The sequence below is a fragment of the Euwallacea fornicatus genome, unplaced genomic scaffold (genome assembly GCF_040115645.1).
Source record: "Euwallacea fornicatus isolate EFF26 unplaced genomic scaffold, ASM4011564v1 scaffold_90, whole genome shotgun sequence".
NCBI lineage: Eukaryota > Metazoa > Arthropoda > Insecta > Coleoptera > Curculionidae > Euwallacea > Euwallacea fornicatus.
In genome coordinates, this window is record NW_027096058.1 from 296,914 (window position 1) to 313,374 (window position 16,461).

The following is a 16,461-nucleotide window of genomic DNA, read 5'->3' on the forward strand; positions in this document are numbered from 1 at the left end:
TGTGCTCAAACACACATCTTTCGTGACTTTTCAAGATTTGAACCTCCGTAACTTCGGCAAATGAGCTCCAAATACTTTCAAAATTTGACCACAGAATCATCTCAACGACCTCTTTGACACGACTAAGAAGGCTTCATTATATCTAGGTGAGTTTTCTAGATAACGAGTAATTTATGTGCTCAAACACACATCTTTCGTGACTTTTCAAGTTTTGAACCTCGGTAACTTCGGCAAATGGGCTCCAACTACCTTCAAAATTTTACCACAGAATCACCTCGACGAGCTCTTTAACACGACTAAGAAGGTTTCATTATATCTTGGTGAGTTTTCTAGAAAACGAGTAATTTATGTGCTCAAACACACATCTTTCGTGACTTTTCAAGCTGTGAACCTCCGTAACTTCGGCAAATGAGCTCCAAATATCTTCACAATTTGACCACAGAATCACCTCAACGAGCTCTTTAACATGACAAATAATGTTTCATTGAATCTTGGTGAGTTTTCTAGAAAACGAGTAATTTATGTGCACAAACATACATCTTTCGTGACTTTTCAAGATTTGAACCTCCGTAACTTCGGCAAATGAGCTGCAACTACCTTCAACATTTGACCACAGAATCATCTCAACGAGCTCTTTAACACGACTAAGAAGGTTTCATTATATCTTGGTGAATTTTCGAGAAAACGAGTAATTTATGTGCACAAACATACTTCTTTCGTGACTTTTCAAGTTTTGAACCTCCGTAACTTCGGCAAATGAGCTCCAACTACATTCAAAATTTTACCACAGAATCACCTCGACGAGCTCTTTAATGTGACAAATAAGGCTTCATTATATCTTGGTGAGTTCTAGAAAACGAGTAATTTATGTGCACAAACACACAGCTTTCGTGACTTTTCAAGATTTGAACCTCCGTAACTTCGGCAAATGAGCTCCACATACCTTCAAAATTTTACCACAGAATCACCTCGACGAGCTCTTTAACGTGACAGATAAGGCTTCATTATATCTTGGTGAGTTCTAGAAAACGAGTAATTTATGTGCACAAACACACAGCTTTCGTGACTTTTCAAGATTTGAACCTCCGTAACTTCGGCAAATGAGCTCCACATACCTTCAAAATTTTACCACAGAATCACCTCGACGAGCTATTTAACATGACTAAGAAGGCTTCATAATATCTCGGTGAGTTTTCTAGAAAACGAGTAATTTATGGGCTCAAGCACACATCTTTCGTGACTTTTCAAGTTTTGAACCTCCGTAACTTCAGCAAATGAGCTCCAACTACCTTCAAAATTTGACCACAGAATCATCTCAACGAGCTCTTTAACATGACAAATAAGGCTTCATTGTATCTTGGTGAGTTTTTTAGAAAACTAGTAATTTATGTGCTCAAACACACATCTTTCGTGACTTTTCAAGATTTGAACCTCCGTAACTTCGGCAAATGTGCTTCAAATTGCTTAAAAAATTGATCATAGAATCATCTCGTTTAGCTCTTCATCATGACTCATAAGGCTTCATTATATCTCGGTGAGTTTTCTAGAAAACGAGTAATTTATGTGCTCAAACATACATCTTTCGTGACTTTTCAAGATTTGAACCTCCGTAACTTCGGCAAATGAGTTGCAACTACCTTCAAAATTTGACCACAGAATCATCTCAACGACCTCTTTGACACGACTAAGAAGGCTTCATTATATCTAGGTGAGTTTTCTAGAAAACGAGTAATTTATGTGCTCAAGCACACATCTTTCGTGACTTTTCAAGATTTGAACCTCCGTAACTTCGGCAAATGAGCTCCAACTACCTTCAAAATTTGACCACAGAATCGCCTCAACGAGCTCTTTAACATGACAAATAATGCTTCATTGAATCTTGGTGAGTTTTCTAGAAAACGAGTAATTTATGTGCACAAACATACATCTTTCGTGACTTTTCAAGATTTGAACCTCCGTAACTTCGGCAAATAAGTTGCAACTACCTTCAAAATTTGACCACAGAATCATCTCAACGACCTCTTTGACACGACTAAGAAGGCTTCATTATATCTAGGTGAGTTTTCTAGAAAACGAGTAATTTATGTGCTCAAGCACACATCTTTCGTGACTTTTCAAGATTTGAACCTCCGTAACTTCGGCAAATGAGCTCCAACTACCTTCAAAATTTTACCACAAAATCATCTCAACGAGCTCTTTAACACGACTAAGAAGGCATCATTATATCTAGGTGAGTTTTCTAGAAAACGAGTAATTTATGTGCTCAAACACACATCTTTCGTGACTTTTCAGGATTTGAACCTCCGTAACTTCGGCAAATGAGCTCCAACTACCTTCAAAAATTGACCACAGAATCGCCTCAACGAGCTCTTTAACATGACAAATAAGGCTTCATTGTATCTTGGTGAGTTTTTTAGAAAACTAGTAATTTATGTGCACAAACATACATGTTTCGTGACTTTTCAAGTTTTGAACCTCGGTAACTTCGGCAAATGGGCTCCAACTACCTTCAAAATTTTACCACAGAATCACCTCGACGAGCTCTTTAACACGACTAAGAAGGCTTCATTATTAGAAGGCGGACCACGGTCGAAGGCGGACGTGTGGAAGTGTGCTCCGATATAAATCGGTTTTAGTTTTCGCATCGTCGACGTAAAGCAGTGTTTTTCAACGCTAAGCCGAAGAAACAGCGGTTTTGGCAGTGCGAAAACTAATTTTTGCCCTGCACGCTGACGACGTGATTGATAAGATACTTCGGTGACTTTTTGCATGGACATTATTAGATCGGTGTCTTTTCGCGTGCCGTGTCTTCAACGTTACGTTAATTTACACCGTTAGCGTTATTTAAATTTTTCTTTTTTTTTTTCAGCGGTTAGAGGTGAGGTTGTGCGGAGTAAGGCCTTACTGGGGTGTGGTTAACATCGCTGAGGCACTCGGAGCCTCTGAAACCCCCGGCAACTCCATGGAGATCCAGGACTCTAAACTTGGGGTTCCTTCGGGAAAAAAAGGTGCTGTAGCCAAAACAATTTTGAAGGAAAGGAGGGATGTAACTGGGAGAGTGACTATGCCGCTCGTAAGGAAGGGAAGTGTTCCGGAGAGCTTGATGAGGAAAGAGGAGGTAGAAGGAGCTGAGATAGGATTCGCAAAGAGAGGTAAGGTGCAGAGGACTCCGCCCAAGGACAAAGGAGGGGAAACAGAAGAAAATGTGGTAAGTGGGCAAAACGTGGAAGTGCATTGTCCGGTATTCTCCGTAGAAGAGGTGCCAAACAGTGCACCAAAAGGGAAGAGGAAGAGGATGGATGAATCCATTGTGGGAGGAGAGGAAGAAGGTCCCAGGGCTCTCTTGGAAGTAGCCAGGGAACAGGTAGGCGATGTCGATAGAATCCTGAAGGAGTCTTACCACCCCAAACAGGAACTAGTGGACGCTGTCTCTGTGCTGAAAAGCACGATTAGGAGCATGGTGCTGGAGAAAGAGGGGAAGGGGCAGGAGAACAGGAAACTCGAGGAGGAGAATAAAAGACTAAGGGACGAGGTCGCTCGACTAAGGGCTGGCAAGCGGGAGGGAGTGTCTGTTGAATGCCAGACGGAAACTGAGGAGAAGAGAAAAAATGGTGAGGTTAAAATGAGGCTAACAACTTTAGCTAGGGAGGGAAAGATCTTGGAGGCCATCAAGGAGAGATGGGACGATGGGATCTTTGAAGCTACTGAGATAACTCGTGGAGACCCTATCAGTGAGGGTTTTAGGATGGACCTCGCGGTCCTGGTAGGTAAGGGAGATAGCGCGCTGAAGGAGCGATTTCTGCAGCTTCTCCCAGAGCTGAGGGAGCTCGAGGCTGAAGAAGGGAGGATGGCCAGCCTCGTGCAGACGTGCAACCTTAGGAAAGGAGGTAAGGTAGTTACGAAAACCAAGCACGTCTACTTTCAGGAGTTGGAGAGTACAGGGCCGGTAGGGGTTTTTGAAGCCCTCAAGGTCCTCGCGGGAACAATGCTGGAAGAGGGGAGAGACAGCGTGTCCATCCCATTGGTTCCGGATGCCAACCCGTGGCAACTTCGGAAGGTCTGCGAACTAGCATGCTGGACCCTGAAAGAGAACATCAGGGTAAAGCTGTACTTACCTGGAGGGACATCCTCCGGGAGGGAGGCAGTACAGGGACCTGGTCCTAAAAGATCAGAAGAAGAGGTAGTCTTCGTGGCTAAACAGGAGGGGGTAAGTTACAGCGACACCCTCCGTAAAGTCCGACAACTGGTTGCCAACAGCCAAACCAAGGTTGACATCGGGACAGTCAGGGAGACGAAAAAAGGTGAGGTGCTAATCACGCTCCCTAAAGGAGGCGAACAGGGAGAGGAGCTGAAAAACATCCTGGGAAAAGGAATGGGGGAAGGTAACGTAAGGTCGGGGGCGAATAGTAAAATTGTAGTGTTCCAGCTTACGGGACTGGATGGAGTCACTACAGGGGAAGAAGCCACTAGTGCGGTGGCCACCGCGACCGGTCTGGACTCCAAGAAGCTCCGGCTCAAGGGGCTTAAGGCAAGCTATGGAAGCTGCCAAACCGCCACGTTCCTCGTTAGAGAGGGGGACGCCGAGAATCTTCGAGTAGTCACCGATTTGAGAGTCGGCATTAATATGTGCCGGCTTAAGGAGAGGAAGGACTCGGGAAGATGCTACCGGTGCTGGGAACTGGGACATCGGGCACAGGCATGTAAAGGCGTAGATATGACCCGACTGTGCGCCCGTTGTGGGAAGGAGGGGCACAGGGCGAAGGATTGTAAAGATCCTCGCTACTGCCCCCTCTGTAAAGCGGAGGGCCACAGCGCGGGCGGACCCAACTGCAAGGGGCCAGTAAAGGCATTTGCAGGCGGTAGGGGTACTGACCCGGAAAAAACAACTGAGCCGCAACCAGGGATGTCCAAAAATAAGGACGAGATTGGGGAGGCTACCGAGGAGAGGAGCACGGAACAAATCTAGTAAGTAGATTAAATAGTATAATCGGTATGCGTGTTTTAGGAGCGGGAGTGAATGTGGAGAGTGTAAATGGCACGATGGCGGTATTTAAGGAACTCAGATGTCTACAGATCAATCTGGACAGAAGGCGGGTTGCTACCGACTTGCTGTACCAGACGATCAGAGAACAGGACATTGATGTCGTTCTGGGGCAGGAGCCTAACCAAGCCCTGAAGAATGTCATCAGGGATAATGACGATGGAGCGTTCATTTGGCTTAAAAGCGGGATGAGAGCGAAGTCGATCCACAGGGACCGGGGGTTCGTGGCGGTGGAACTGGGCCGATTTACGCTGGTCTCGGTATACTTCTCGCCGAATAAGACCACAGGTGAGTTCGAGGCCATGATTAATCGGTTAGATAATTTTGTAGGAGGCATGGACGGCAGGAGAGTCCTCATAGCTGGGGACTTCAATGCGAAATGCCAGATATTTGGTTCTGGCGTCAGGAATGCCTACGGGAGAGTCCTGGAGGAGTTCGTTGAAGCGAGAGAGCTCACCCCGCACAACAACGGGGGAGAGTGGACGTTCGGCAACAAGAATGGAAGATCTGTCATAGACGTAACTATGAGTGGCGCTATCGTAGCGCGCATGGTGAGTCAATGGCAGATCGAGCGGGACGTGCTGAGTGGAAGTGGACACAGGTACATAACCTACAGAATTGTAGGGAATGGAACCGAAACTCTAGGAGTGAAAGATGAGAGAAATAAGAAAGGATGGATCGTGACCGAGAAAGGAATTGGTAAGTTGATTAAATACGTTAACGAGCGTGTTTTAGGGTGGGGCGGAACCGAACCTGACCAAATAGTCGAGGAAATTGGGGAAGCCTGCGACCAGTGCCTACTCAAGAAGAGTGCAAAAACAGGGGGCAAAAAGGCGGTCTACTGGTGGAACGAAACAGTAGGTACGCACAGGAAGGAATGTTTGCAGGCCAGACGAAGGATGACGAGGATAAAGGGAGCCAGAGAAACGAACGAGGAGAGAAGTGCAGCAGAAGACGAATATGGAAGAGCCAAGAAGATCCTCAAGGATTCCATTCGGAATGCCAAGAGGAACGCATGGAAAAAGCTGTGCGATGACTTGGAGACGAACGTCTGGGGTCTCGGCTACAGGATTGTGGCAGAGAAGCTCGGGCGCCTGAAACCGAGCCACTTGGCGGAGACCGACATGCTAAAGCGCGTGGACGAACTCTTCCCGAGAAAAGACAAAGTAAGATGGGACAGAATTGTTGTAGGTGCCGAGGACGTGGAACGGGTCTCGGCAGAGGAGATTCGACAGGCGGCCAGGGAACTAGGGAGCCGAAAGGCCCCAGGGTTGGACGGAATTCCCAATGAGGTCATTAAGACCTACCTTGAGATTAAGCCCCAAGGGATGGCAGACTGTGTCACGAACATCCTGGTGACAGGGCAATTCCCGAAAATATGGAAGAGGGCCCGGTTAGTTCTGGCGGAGAAGCCGAAGAAAGACCCGACAGCGGAGGCGTCGTATCGTCCCATCTGTCTCATCGACGGGCTCGGGAAGGTCGCGGAGAAAGTGATCAAGACCAGGCTGATGGCGGAGGCCATTGAGCGTGGAATGATTGATCAAAACCAGTTCGGTTTCGTGAAGGGTAGGAGCACTATCGACGCAATGCGGGCCGTAATGAAGGTCGTGGAGAGAATTAAGGAGACGAGAACCACTCATGCAGGATTGTGTGTGATGGTAACGATTGACGTTAAGAATGCGTTCAATTCTGCGCCATGGGATCTCATAGTTGAAACACTTAAGAGGTCCCAGGTTAGCAGCTATGTTGTAGGTGTGGTGCAATCGTACCTGGACGAAAGGACAGTGCAGCTGCCTAACGGGGATGTAAGGGAAATGTCGTGTGGGGTCCCGCAGGGGTCGGTGTTAGGCCCCGTATTGTGGAACCTCTATTACGACGAGCTGCTGAAGCTGGATTATCCGAGGGGCGTCACACCAGTGGCGTACGCGGATGATCTGGCGCTGGTGGTTACTGCCGGGTGCAGAAACACACTGGAGTTGAGGACCAAGGAAGCCATGGAGATGGTCATTGACACATTCAGAGCTAAAGGGCTCTGTATGGCGTCCGAGAAGACCGAAATGGTGCTACTCGCTGGGAGACGTAAGCTCACTAATATGAGTTTAGTTGTAGATCGTTTCAGGTACGAGACGACTACAAGCATTAAATATCTGGGGGTATGGTTCGGCAAAGACGCGAGGTTCGTCGAACACGCTCGAAGGACTGCCGACAAAGTGGGAGGAATAATCCAAAAGCTGGAGGGCATCCTACCCAGAGTCAACGGCATGGGATTTGAGAGGAGAAGGGTGATGGTCATGGCGGCGTCGTCGGCGCTTCTGTATGCTGTGCCGGTGTGGCACGGAGTGTTGAGGACCAAGATGTGTAGGGCCGTCCTGGAGCGGGCAAACAGAAGGCTCGCGATCAGGGTGGCCTGCGCATACAGAACGGTCCCGTGCGCAGCGGTCTTGGCGCTGGCCAAGATTCCTCCCATCAGACTGCGAGTGGAAGAGAGGAGAATGGTGTGGGAGAGAGGTAAAGGTTTTAGGAGGGAGGCCGCAGAGAGAGTGATGAGTGAGTGGGAGAGTGAGTGGGGTGTGTATGATGGATGGGTGAAGGTCTTCGTTCCGAGCATTAGACGATGGGTCGAATGCGAATGGACGAGGACCGGGTACGAACTAACGCAGGTGTTTACCGGACACGGAGTGTTCGGGAAATACTTGCACAAAATAAAGGTTGAAGAGAGTGACGGCTGCTGGTTCTGCGAGGAGCCAGGAGTTGCGGACTCCCCAGAGCACACAATCTGGGGATGTCCGGAGTGGGAGACCGATCGGACTGAGGCCAGGGGGGCGGGGCTCAACCTGGACCGTGGAACGATCGGCGCTGAACTCGTAGAGAGTGAATGTAAGTGGAGAGCGTTTGAGTGCATGGTCAAGAAGATCATGCGGAAGAAGATTGTGCGGGAACGGTACAGAAGAAGAAGGACGGACGCATAGCGAGAAGCTCTTACGACTTGGCGCCCCGAAGGAATGCCTACCAGGCGATACCGGGGCCATAAGAAGAGAGGGGGTGGTTTTAGTGGGTAGGCGGGCTCAGGCTCGAATCCCACACTACCCGACCCCGAGCGGTCGGGTGTCTTTTTGAAGATTTCCACCTCCTCGGGCACAAAAAAAAAAAAAAAAAAAAAAAAAAAAAGAAGGCTTCATTATATCTAGGTGAGTTTTCTAGAAAACGAGTAATTTATGTGCTCAAGCACACATCTTTCGTGACTTTTCAAGATTTGAACCTCCGTAACTTCGGCAAATGAGCTCCAACTACCTTCAAAATTTGACCACAGAATCACCTCGACGAACTCTTTAACATGACTAAGAAGGCTTCATAATATCTCGGTGAGTTTTCTAGAAAACGAGTAATTTATGGGCTCAAGCACACATCTTTCGTGACTTTTCAAGTTTTGAACCTCCGTAACTTCGTCAAATGAGCTCCAACTACCTTCAAAATTTGACCACAGAATCGCCTCTACGAGCTCTTTAACATGACAAATAAGGCTTCATTATAACTTGGTGAGTTTTCTAGAAAACGAGTAATTTATGTGCTCAAACACACATCTTTCGTGACTTTTCAAGATTTGTACCTCCGTAACTTCGGCAAATAAGCTCCAACTACCTTCAAAAATTGACCACAGAATCGCCTCAACGAGCTCTTTAACATGACAAATAAGGCTTCATTGTATCTTGGTGAGTTTTTTAGAAAACTAGTAATTTATGTGCACAAACATACATCTTTCGTGACTTTTCAAGTTTTGAACCTCGGTAACTTCGGCAAATGGGCTCCAACTACCTTCAAAATTTTACCACAGAATCACCTCGACGAGCTCTTTAACACGACTAAGAAGGTTTCATTATATCTTGGTGAGTTTTCTAGAAAACGAGTAATTTATGTGCTCAAACACACATCTTTCGTGACTTTTCAAGCTGTGAACCTCCGTAACTTCGGCAAATGAGCTCCAAATATCTTCACAATTTGACCACAGAATCACCTCAACGAGCTCTTTAACATGACAAATAATGCTTCATTATATCTTGGTGAATTTTCGAGAAAACGAGTAATTTATGTGCTCAAACACACATCTATCGTGACTTTTCAAGATTTGAACCTTCGTAACTTCGGCAAATGAGTTGCAACTACCTTCACAAATTGACCACAGAATCACCTCGACGAGCTTTTTAACATGACTAAGAAGGCTTCATAATATCTCGGTGAGCTTTCTAGAAAACGAGTAATTTATGGGCTCAAGCACACATCTTTCGTGACTTTTCAAGTTTTGAACCTCCGTAACTTCGGCAAATGAGCTCCAACTACCTTCAAAATTTGACCACAGAATCATCTCAACGAGCTCTTTAACATGACAAATAAGGCTTCATTGTATCTTGGTGAGTTTTTTAGAAAACTAGTAATTTATGTGCTCAAACACACATCTTTCGTGACTTTTCAAGTTTTGAACCTCCGTAACTTCGGCAAATGAGCTCCAACTACCTTCAAAATTTTACCACAGAATCACCTCGACGAGCTCTTTAACGTGACAAATAAGGCTTCATTATATCTTGGTGAGTTTTTTAGAAAACGAGTAATTTATGTGCTTAAACATACATCTTTCGTGACTTTTCAAGTTTTGAACCTCCGTAACTTCGGCAAATGTGCTCCAAATACCTTCAAAATTTGACCACAGAATCATCTCAACGAGCTCTTTAACACGACTAAGAAGGCTTCATTATATCTTGGTGAGTTTTCTAGAAAAATAGTAATTAATGTGCTCAAACACACATCTTTCGTGACTTTTCAAGATTTGAACCTCCGTAACTTCAGCAAATGAGCTCCAAATACCTTCAAAATTTTACCACAGAATCACCTCGACGAGCTATTTAACATGACTAAGAAGGCTTCATAATATCTCGGTGAGCTTTCTAGAAAACGAGTAATTTATGGGCTGAAACACACATTTTTCGTGACTTTTCAAGTTTTGAACCTCCGTAACATTGGCAAATGAGCTCCAAATACCTTCAAAATTTTACCACAGAATCACCTCGACGAGCTCTTTAACATGACAAATAAGGCTTCATTATATCTTGGTGAGTTTTTTAGAAAACTAGTAATTTATGTGCTCAAACACACATCTTTCGTGACTTTTCAAGCTTTGAACCTCCGTAACTTCGGCAAATGAGCTCCAACTACCTTCAAAATTTGATCACAGAATCATCTCAACGAGCTCTTTAACACGACTAAGAAGGCATCATTATATCTTGGTGAGTTTTCTAGAAAACTAGTAATTTATGGGCTCAAGCACACATCTTTCGTGACTTTTCAAGCTTTGAACCTCCGTAACATCGGCAAATGTGCTTCAAATTGCTTATAAATTTGATCATAGAGTCATCTCGTTTAGCTCTTCATCATGACTCATAACGCTTCACTATATCTAGGTGAGTTTTCTAAAAAACGACTAATTTATGTGCTCAAACACACATCTTTCGTGACTTTTCAAGCTTTGAACCTCCGTAACTTCGGCAAATGTGCTCCAAATACCTTCAAAATTTGACCACAGGATCATCTCAACGAGCTCTTTAACGTGACAAATAAGGCTTCATTATATCTTGGTGAGTTCTAGAAAACGAGTAATTTATGTGCACAAACACACATCTTTCGTGACTTTTCAAGATTTGAACCTCCGTAACTTCGGCAAATGAGCTCCAAATACCTTCAAAATTTTACCACAGAATCACCTCGACGAGCTATTTAACATGACTAACAAGGCTTCATAATATCTCGGTGAGTTTTCTAGAAAACGAGTAATTTATGGGCTCAAGCACACATCTTTCGTGACTTTTCAAGCTTTGAACCTCCGTAACTTCAGCAAATGAGCTCCAAGTACCTTCAAAATTTGACCACAGAATCATCTCAACGAGCTCTTTAACACGACTAAGAAGGCTTCATAATATCTCGGTGAGTTTTCTAGAAAACGAGTAATTTATGTGCTCAAACACACATCATTCGTGACTTTTCAAGCTTTGAACCTCCGTAACTTCGGCAAATGAGCTCCAAATACCTTCAAAATTTTACCACAGAATCACCTCGACGAGCTCTTTAACGTGACAAATGAGGCTTCATTATATCTTGGTGAGTTTTCTAGAAAACTAGTAATTTATGGGCTCAAGCACACATCTTTCGTGACTTTTCAAGCTTTGAACCTCCGTAACATCGGCAAATGTGCTTCAAATTGCTTATAAATTTGATCATAGAGTCATTTCGTTTAGCTCTTCATCATGACTCATAACGCTTCACTATATCTCGGTGAGTTTTCTAGAAAACGAGTAATTTATGTGCTCAAACATACATCTTTCGTGACTTTTCAAGTTTTGAACCTCCGTAACTTCGGCAAGTGTGCTCCAAATACCTTCAAAATTTGGCCACAGAATCATCTCAACGAGCTCTTTAACACGACTAAGAAGGCTTCATTATATCTTGGTGAGTTTTCTAGAAAACTAGTAATTTATGTGCTCAAACACACATCTTTCGTGACTTTTCAAGATTTGAACCTCCGTAACTTCAGCAAATGAGCTCCAAATACCTTCAAAATTTTACCACAGAATCACCTCGACGAGCTATTTAACATGACTAAGAAGGCTTCATAATATCTCGGTGAGTTTTCTAGAAAACGAGTAATTTATGGGCTCAAGCACTCATCTTTCGTGACTTTTCAAGCTTTGAACCTCCGTAACTTCAGCAAATGAGCTCCAACTACCTTCAAAATTTGACCACAGAATCATCTCAACGAGCTCTTTAACATGACAAATAAGGCTTCATTGTATCTTGGTGAGTTTTTTAGAAAACTAGTAATTTATGTGCTCAAACACACATCTTTCGTGACTTTTCAAGTTTTGAACCTCCGTAACTTCGGCAAATGAGCTCCAACTACCTTCAAAATTTTACCACAGAATCACCTCGACGAGCTCTTTAACGTGACAAATAAGGCTTCATTATATCTTGGTGAGTTTTTTAGAAAACGAGTAATTTATGTGCTTAAACATACATCTTTCGTGACTTTTCAAGTTTTGAACCTCCGTAACTTCGGCAAATGTGCTCCAAATACCTTCAAAATTTGACCACAGAATCATCTCAACGAGCTCTTTAACACGACTAAGAAGGCTTCATTATATCTTGGTGAGTTTTCTAGAAAAATAGTAATTAATGTGCTCAAACACACATCTTTCGTGACTTTTCAAGATTTGAACCTCCGTAACTTCAGCAAATGAGCTCCAAATACCTTCAAAATTTTACCACAGAATCACCTCGACGAGCTATTTAACATGACTAAGAAGGCTTCATAATATCTCGGTGAGCTTTCTAGAAAACGAGTAATTTATGGGCTGAAACACACATTTTTCGTGACTTTTCAAGTTTTGAACCTCCGTAACATTGGCAAATGAGCTCCAAATACCTTCAAAATTTTACCACAGAATCACCTCGACGAGCTCTTTAACATGACAAATAAGGCTTCATTATATCTTGGTGAGTTTTTTAGAAAACTAGTAATTTATGGGCTCAAGCACACATCTTTCGTGACTTTTCAAGATTTGAACCTCCGTAACTTCGGCAAATGAGCTCCAACTACCTTCAAAATTTGATCACAGAATCATCTCAACGAGCTCTTTAACACGACTAAGAAGGCATCATTATATCTTGGTGAGTTTTCTAGAAAACTAGTAATTTATGGGCTCAAGCACACATCTTTCGTGACTTTTCAAGCTTTGAACCTCCGTAACATCGGCAAATGTGCTTCAAATTGCTTATAAATTTGATCATAGAGTCATCTCGTTTAGCTCTTCATCATGACTCATAACGCTTCACTATATCTAGGTGAGTTTTCTAAAAAACGACTAATTTATGTGCTCAAACACACATCTTTCGTGACTTTTCAAGCTTTGAACCTCCGTAACTTCGGCAAATGAGCTCCAAATACCTTCAAAATTTTACCACAGAATCACCTCGACGAGCTCTTTAACATGATAAATAAGGCTTCATTATATCTTGGTGAGTTCTAGAAAACGAGTAATTTATGTGCACAAACACACATCTTTTGTGACTTTTCAAGATTTGAACCTCCGTAACTTCGGCAAATGAGCTCCAAATACCTTCAAAATTTTACCACAGAATCACCTCGACGAGCTCTTTAACATGATAAATAAGGCTTCATTGTATCTTGGTGAGTTTGTTAGAAAACTAGTAATTTATGTGCTCAAACACACATCTTTCGTGACTTTTCAAGATTTGAACCTCCGTAACTTCGGCAAATGTGCTTCAAATTGCTTAAAAAATTGATCATAGAATCATCTCGTTCAGCTCTTCATCATGACTCATAAGGCTTCATTATATCTCGGTGAGTTTTCTAGAAAACGAGTAATTTATGTGCTCAAACATACATCTTTCGTGACTTTTCAAGTTTTGAACCTCCGTAACTTCGGCAAATGTGCTCCAAATACCTTCAAAATTTGACCACAGGATCATCTCAACGAGCTCTTTAACACGACTAAGAAGGCTTCATTATATGTTGGTGAGTTTTCTAGAAAACTAGTAATTTATGTGCTCAACCAAACATCATTCGTGACTTTTCAAGATTTGAACCTCCGTAACTTCAGCAAATGAGCTCCAAATACCTTCAACATTTTACCACAGAATCACCTCGACGAGCTATTTAACATGACTAAGAAGGCTTCATAATATCTCGGTGAGTTTTCTAGAAAACGAGTAATTTATGGGCTCAAGCACTCATCTTTCGTGACTTTTCAAGTTTTGAACCTCCGTAACTTCGGCAAGTATGCTCCAAATACCTTCAAAATTTGGCCACAGAATCATCTCAACGAGCTCTTTAACACGACTAAGAAGGCTTCATTATATCTTGGTGAGTTTTCTAGAAAACTAGTAATTTATGTGCTCAAACACACATCTTTCGTGACTTTTCAAGATTTGAACCTCCGTAACTTCAGCAAATGAGCTCCAAATACCTTCAAAATTTTACCACAGAATCACCTCGACGAGCTATTTAACATGACTAAGAAGGCTTCATAATATCTCGGTGAGCTTTCTAGAAAACGAGTAATTTATGGGCTCAAGCACACATCTTTCGTGACTTTTCAAGTTTTGAACCTCCGTAACATTGGCAAATGAGCTCCAAATACCTTCAAAATTTTACCACAGAATCACCTCGACGAGCTCTTTAACACGACTAAGAAGGTTTCATTATATCTTGGTGAGTTTTCTAGAAAACGAGTAATTTATGGGCTCAAGCACTCATCTTTCGTGACTTTTCAAGCTTTGAACCTCCGTAACTTCAGCAAATGAGCTGAAACTACCTTCAAAATTTGACCACAGAGTCACCTCGACGAGCTCTTTAACATGACTAAGAAGGCTTCATAATATCTCGGTGAGTTTTCTAGAAAACGAGTAATTTATGTGCTCAAACACACATCATTCGTGACTTTTCAAGCTTTGAACCTCCGTAACTTCGGCAAATGAGCTCCAAATACCTTCAAAATTTTACCACAGAATCACCTCGACGAGCTCTTTAACGTGACAAATGAGGCTTCATTATATCTTGGTGAGTTTTCTAGAAAACTAGTAATTTATGGGCTCAAGCACACATCTTTCGTGACTTTTCAAGCTTTGAACCTCCGTAACATCGGCAAATGTGCTTCAAATTGCTTATAAATTTGATCATAGAGTCATTTCGTTTAGCTCTTCATCATGACTCATAACGCTTCACTATATCTCGGTGAGTTTTCTAGAAAACGAGTAATTTATGTGCTCAAACATACATCTTTCGTGACTTTTCAAGTTTTGAACCTCCGTAACTTCGGCAAGTGTGCTCCAAATACCTTCAAAATTTGGCCACAGAATCATCTCAACGAGCTCTTTAACACGACTAAGAAGGCTTCATTATATCTTGGTGAGTTTTCTAGAAAACTAGTAATTTATGTGCTCAAACACACATCTTTCGTGACTTTTCAAGATTTGAACCTCCGTAACTTCAGCAAATGAGCTCCAAATACCTTCAAAATTTTACCACAGAATCACCTCGACGAGCTATTTAACATGACTAAGAAGGCTTCATAATATCTCGGTGAGTTTTCTAGAAAACGAGTAATTTATGGGCTCAAGCACTCATCTTTCGTGACTTTTCAAGCTTTGAACCTCCGTAACTTCAGCAAATGAGCTCCAACTACCTTCAAAATTTGACCACAGAATCATCTCAACGAGCTCTTTAACATGACAAATAAGGCTTCATTGTATCTTGGTGAGTTTTTTAGAAAACTAGTAATTTATGTGCTCAAACACACATCTTTCGTGACTTTTCAAGTTTTGAACCTCCGTAACTTCGGCAAATGAGCTCCAACTACCTTCAAAATTTTACCACAGAATCACCTCGACGAGCTCTTTAACGTGACAAATAAGGCTTCATTATATCTTGGTGAGTTTTTTAGAAAACGAGTAATTTATGTGCTTAAACATACATCTTTCGTGACTTTTCAAGATTTGAACCTCCGTAACTTCGGCAAATGTGCTCCAAATACCTTCAAAATTTGACCACAGAATCATCTCAACGAGCTCTTTAACACGACTAAGAAGGCTTCATTATATCTTGGTGAGTTTTCTAGAAAAATAGTAATTAATGTGCTCAAACACACATCTTTCGTGACTTTTCAAGATTTGAACCTCCGTAACTTCAGCAAATGAGCTCCAAATACCTTCAAAATTTTACCACAGAATCACCTCGACGAGCTATTTAACATGACTAAGAAGGCTTCATAATATCTCGGTGAGCTTTCTAGAAAACGAGTAATTTATGGGCTGAAACACACATTTTTCGTGACTTTTCAAGTTTTGAACCTCCGTAACATTGGCAAATGAGCTCCAAATACCTTCAAAATTTTACCACAGAATCACCTCGACGAACTCTTTAACATGACAAATAAGGCTTCATTATATCTTGGTGAGTTTTTTAGAAAACTAGTAATTTATGGGCTCAAGCACACATCTTTCGTGACTTTTCAAGATTTGAACCTCCGTAACTTCGGCAAATGAGCTCCAACTACCTTCAAAATTTGATCACAGAATCATCTCAACGAGCTCTTTAACACGACTAAGAAGGCATCATTATATCTTGGTGAGTTTTCTAGAAAACTAGTAATTTATGGGCTCAAGCACACATCTTTCGTGACTTTTCAAGCTTTGAACCTCCGTAACATCGGCAAATGTGCTTCAAATTGCTTATAAATTTGATCATAGAGTCATCTCGTTTAGCTCTTCATCATGACTCATAACGCTTCACTATATCTAGGTGAGTTTTCTAAAAAACGACTAATTTATGTGCTCAAACACACATCTTTCGTGACTTT

The 16,461-nt window shown here is 42.6% G+C and overlaps 2 protein-coding genes across 2 annotated transcripts; both read left to right on the forward strand.

Annotated features, from left to right (window-relative positions):
• Positions 1-2,809: 2,809 nt before the first annotated feature.
• LOC136350062 (uncharacterized) lies at positions 2,810-4,966 on the forward strand. The gene is made up of 2 exons (XM_066301585.1): positions 2,810-3,364; positions 3,926-4,966. Exons 1-2 carry the CDS (start codon positions 2,963-2,965, stop codon positions 4,964-4,966), a joined length of 1,443 nt encoding a protein of 480 aa, XP_066157682.1. The 5' UTR covers positions 2,810-2,962.
• LOC136350061 (uncharacterized) lies at positions 4,960-5,922 on the forward strand. The gene is made up of 2 exons (XM_066301583.1): positions 4,960-5,592; positions 5,666-5,922. The coding sequence occupies exons 1-2, from the start codon at positions 4,993-4,995 to the stop codon at positions 5,684-5,686; spliced, it is 621 nt and encodes a 206-aa protein (XP_066157680.1). The 5' UTR covers positions 4,960-4,992; the 3' UTR covers positions 5,687-5,922.
• The last annotated feature ends 10,539 nt before the right edge of the window (positions 5,923-16,461 follow it).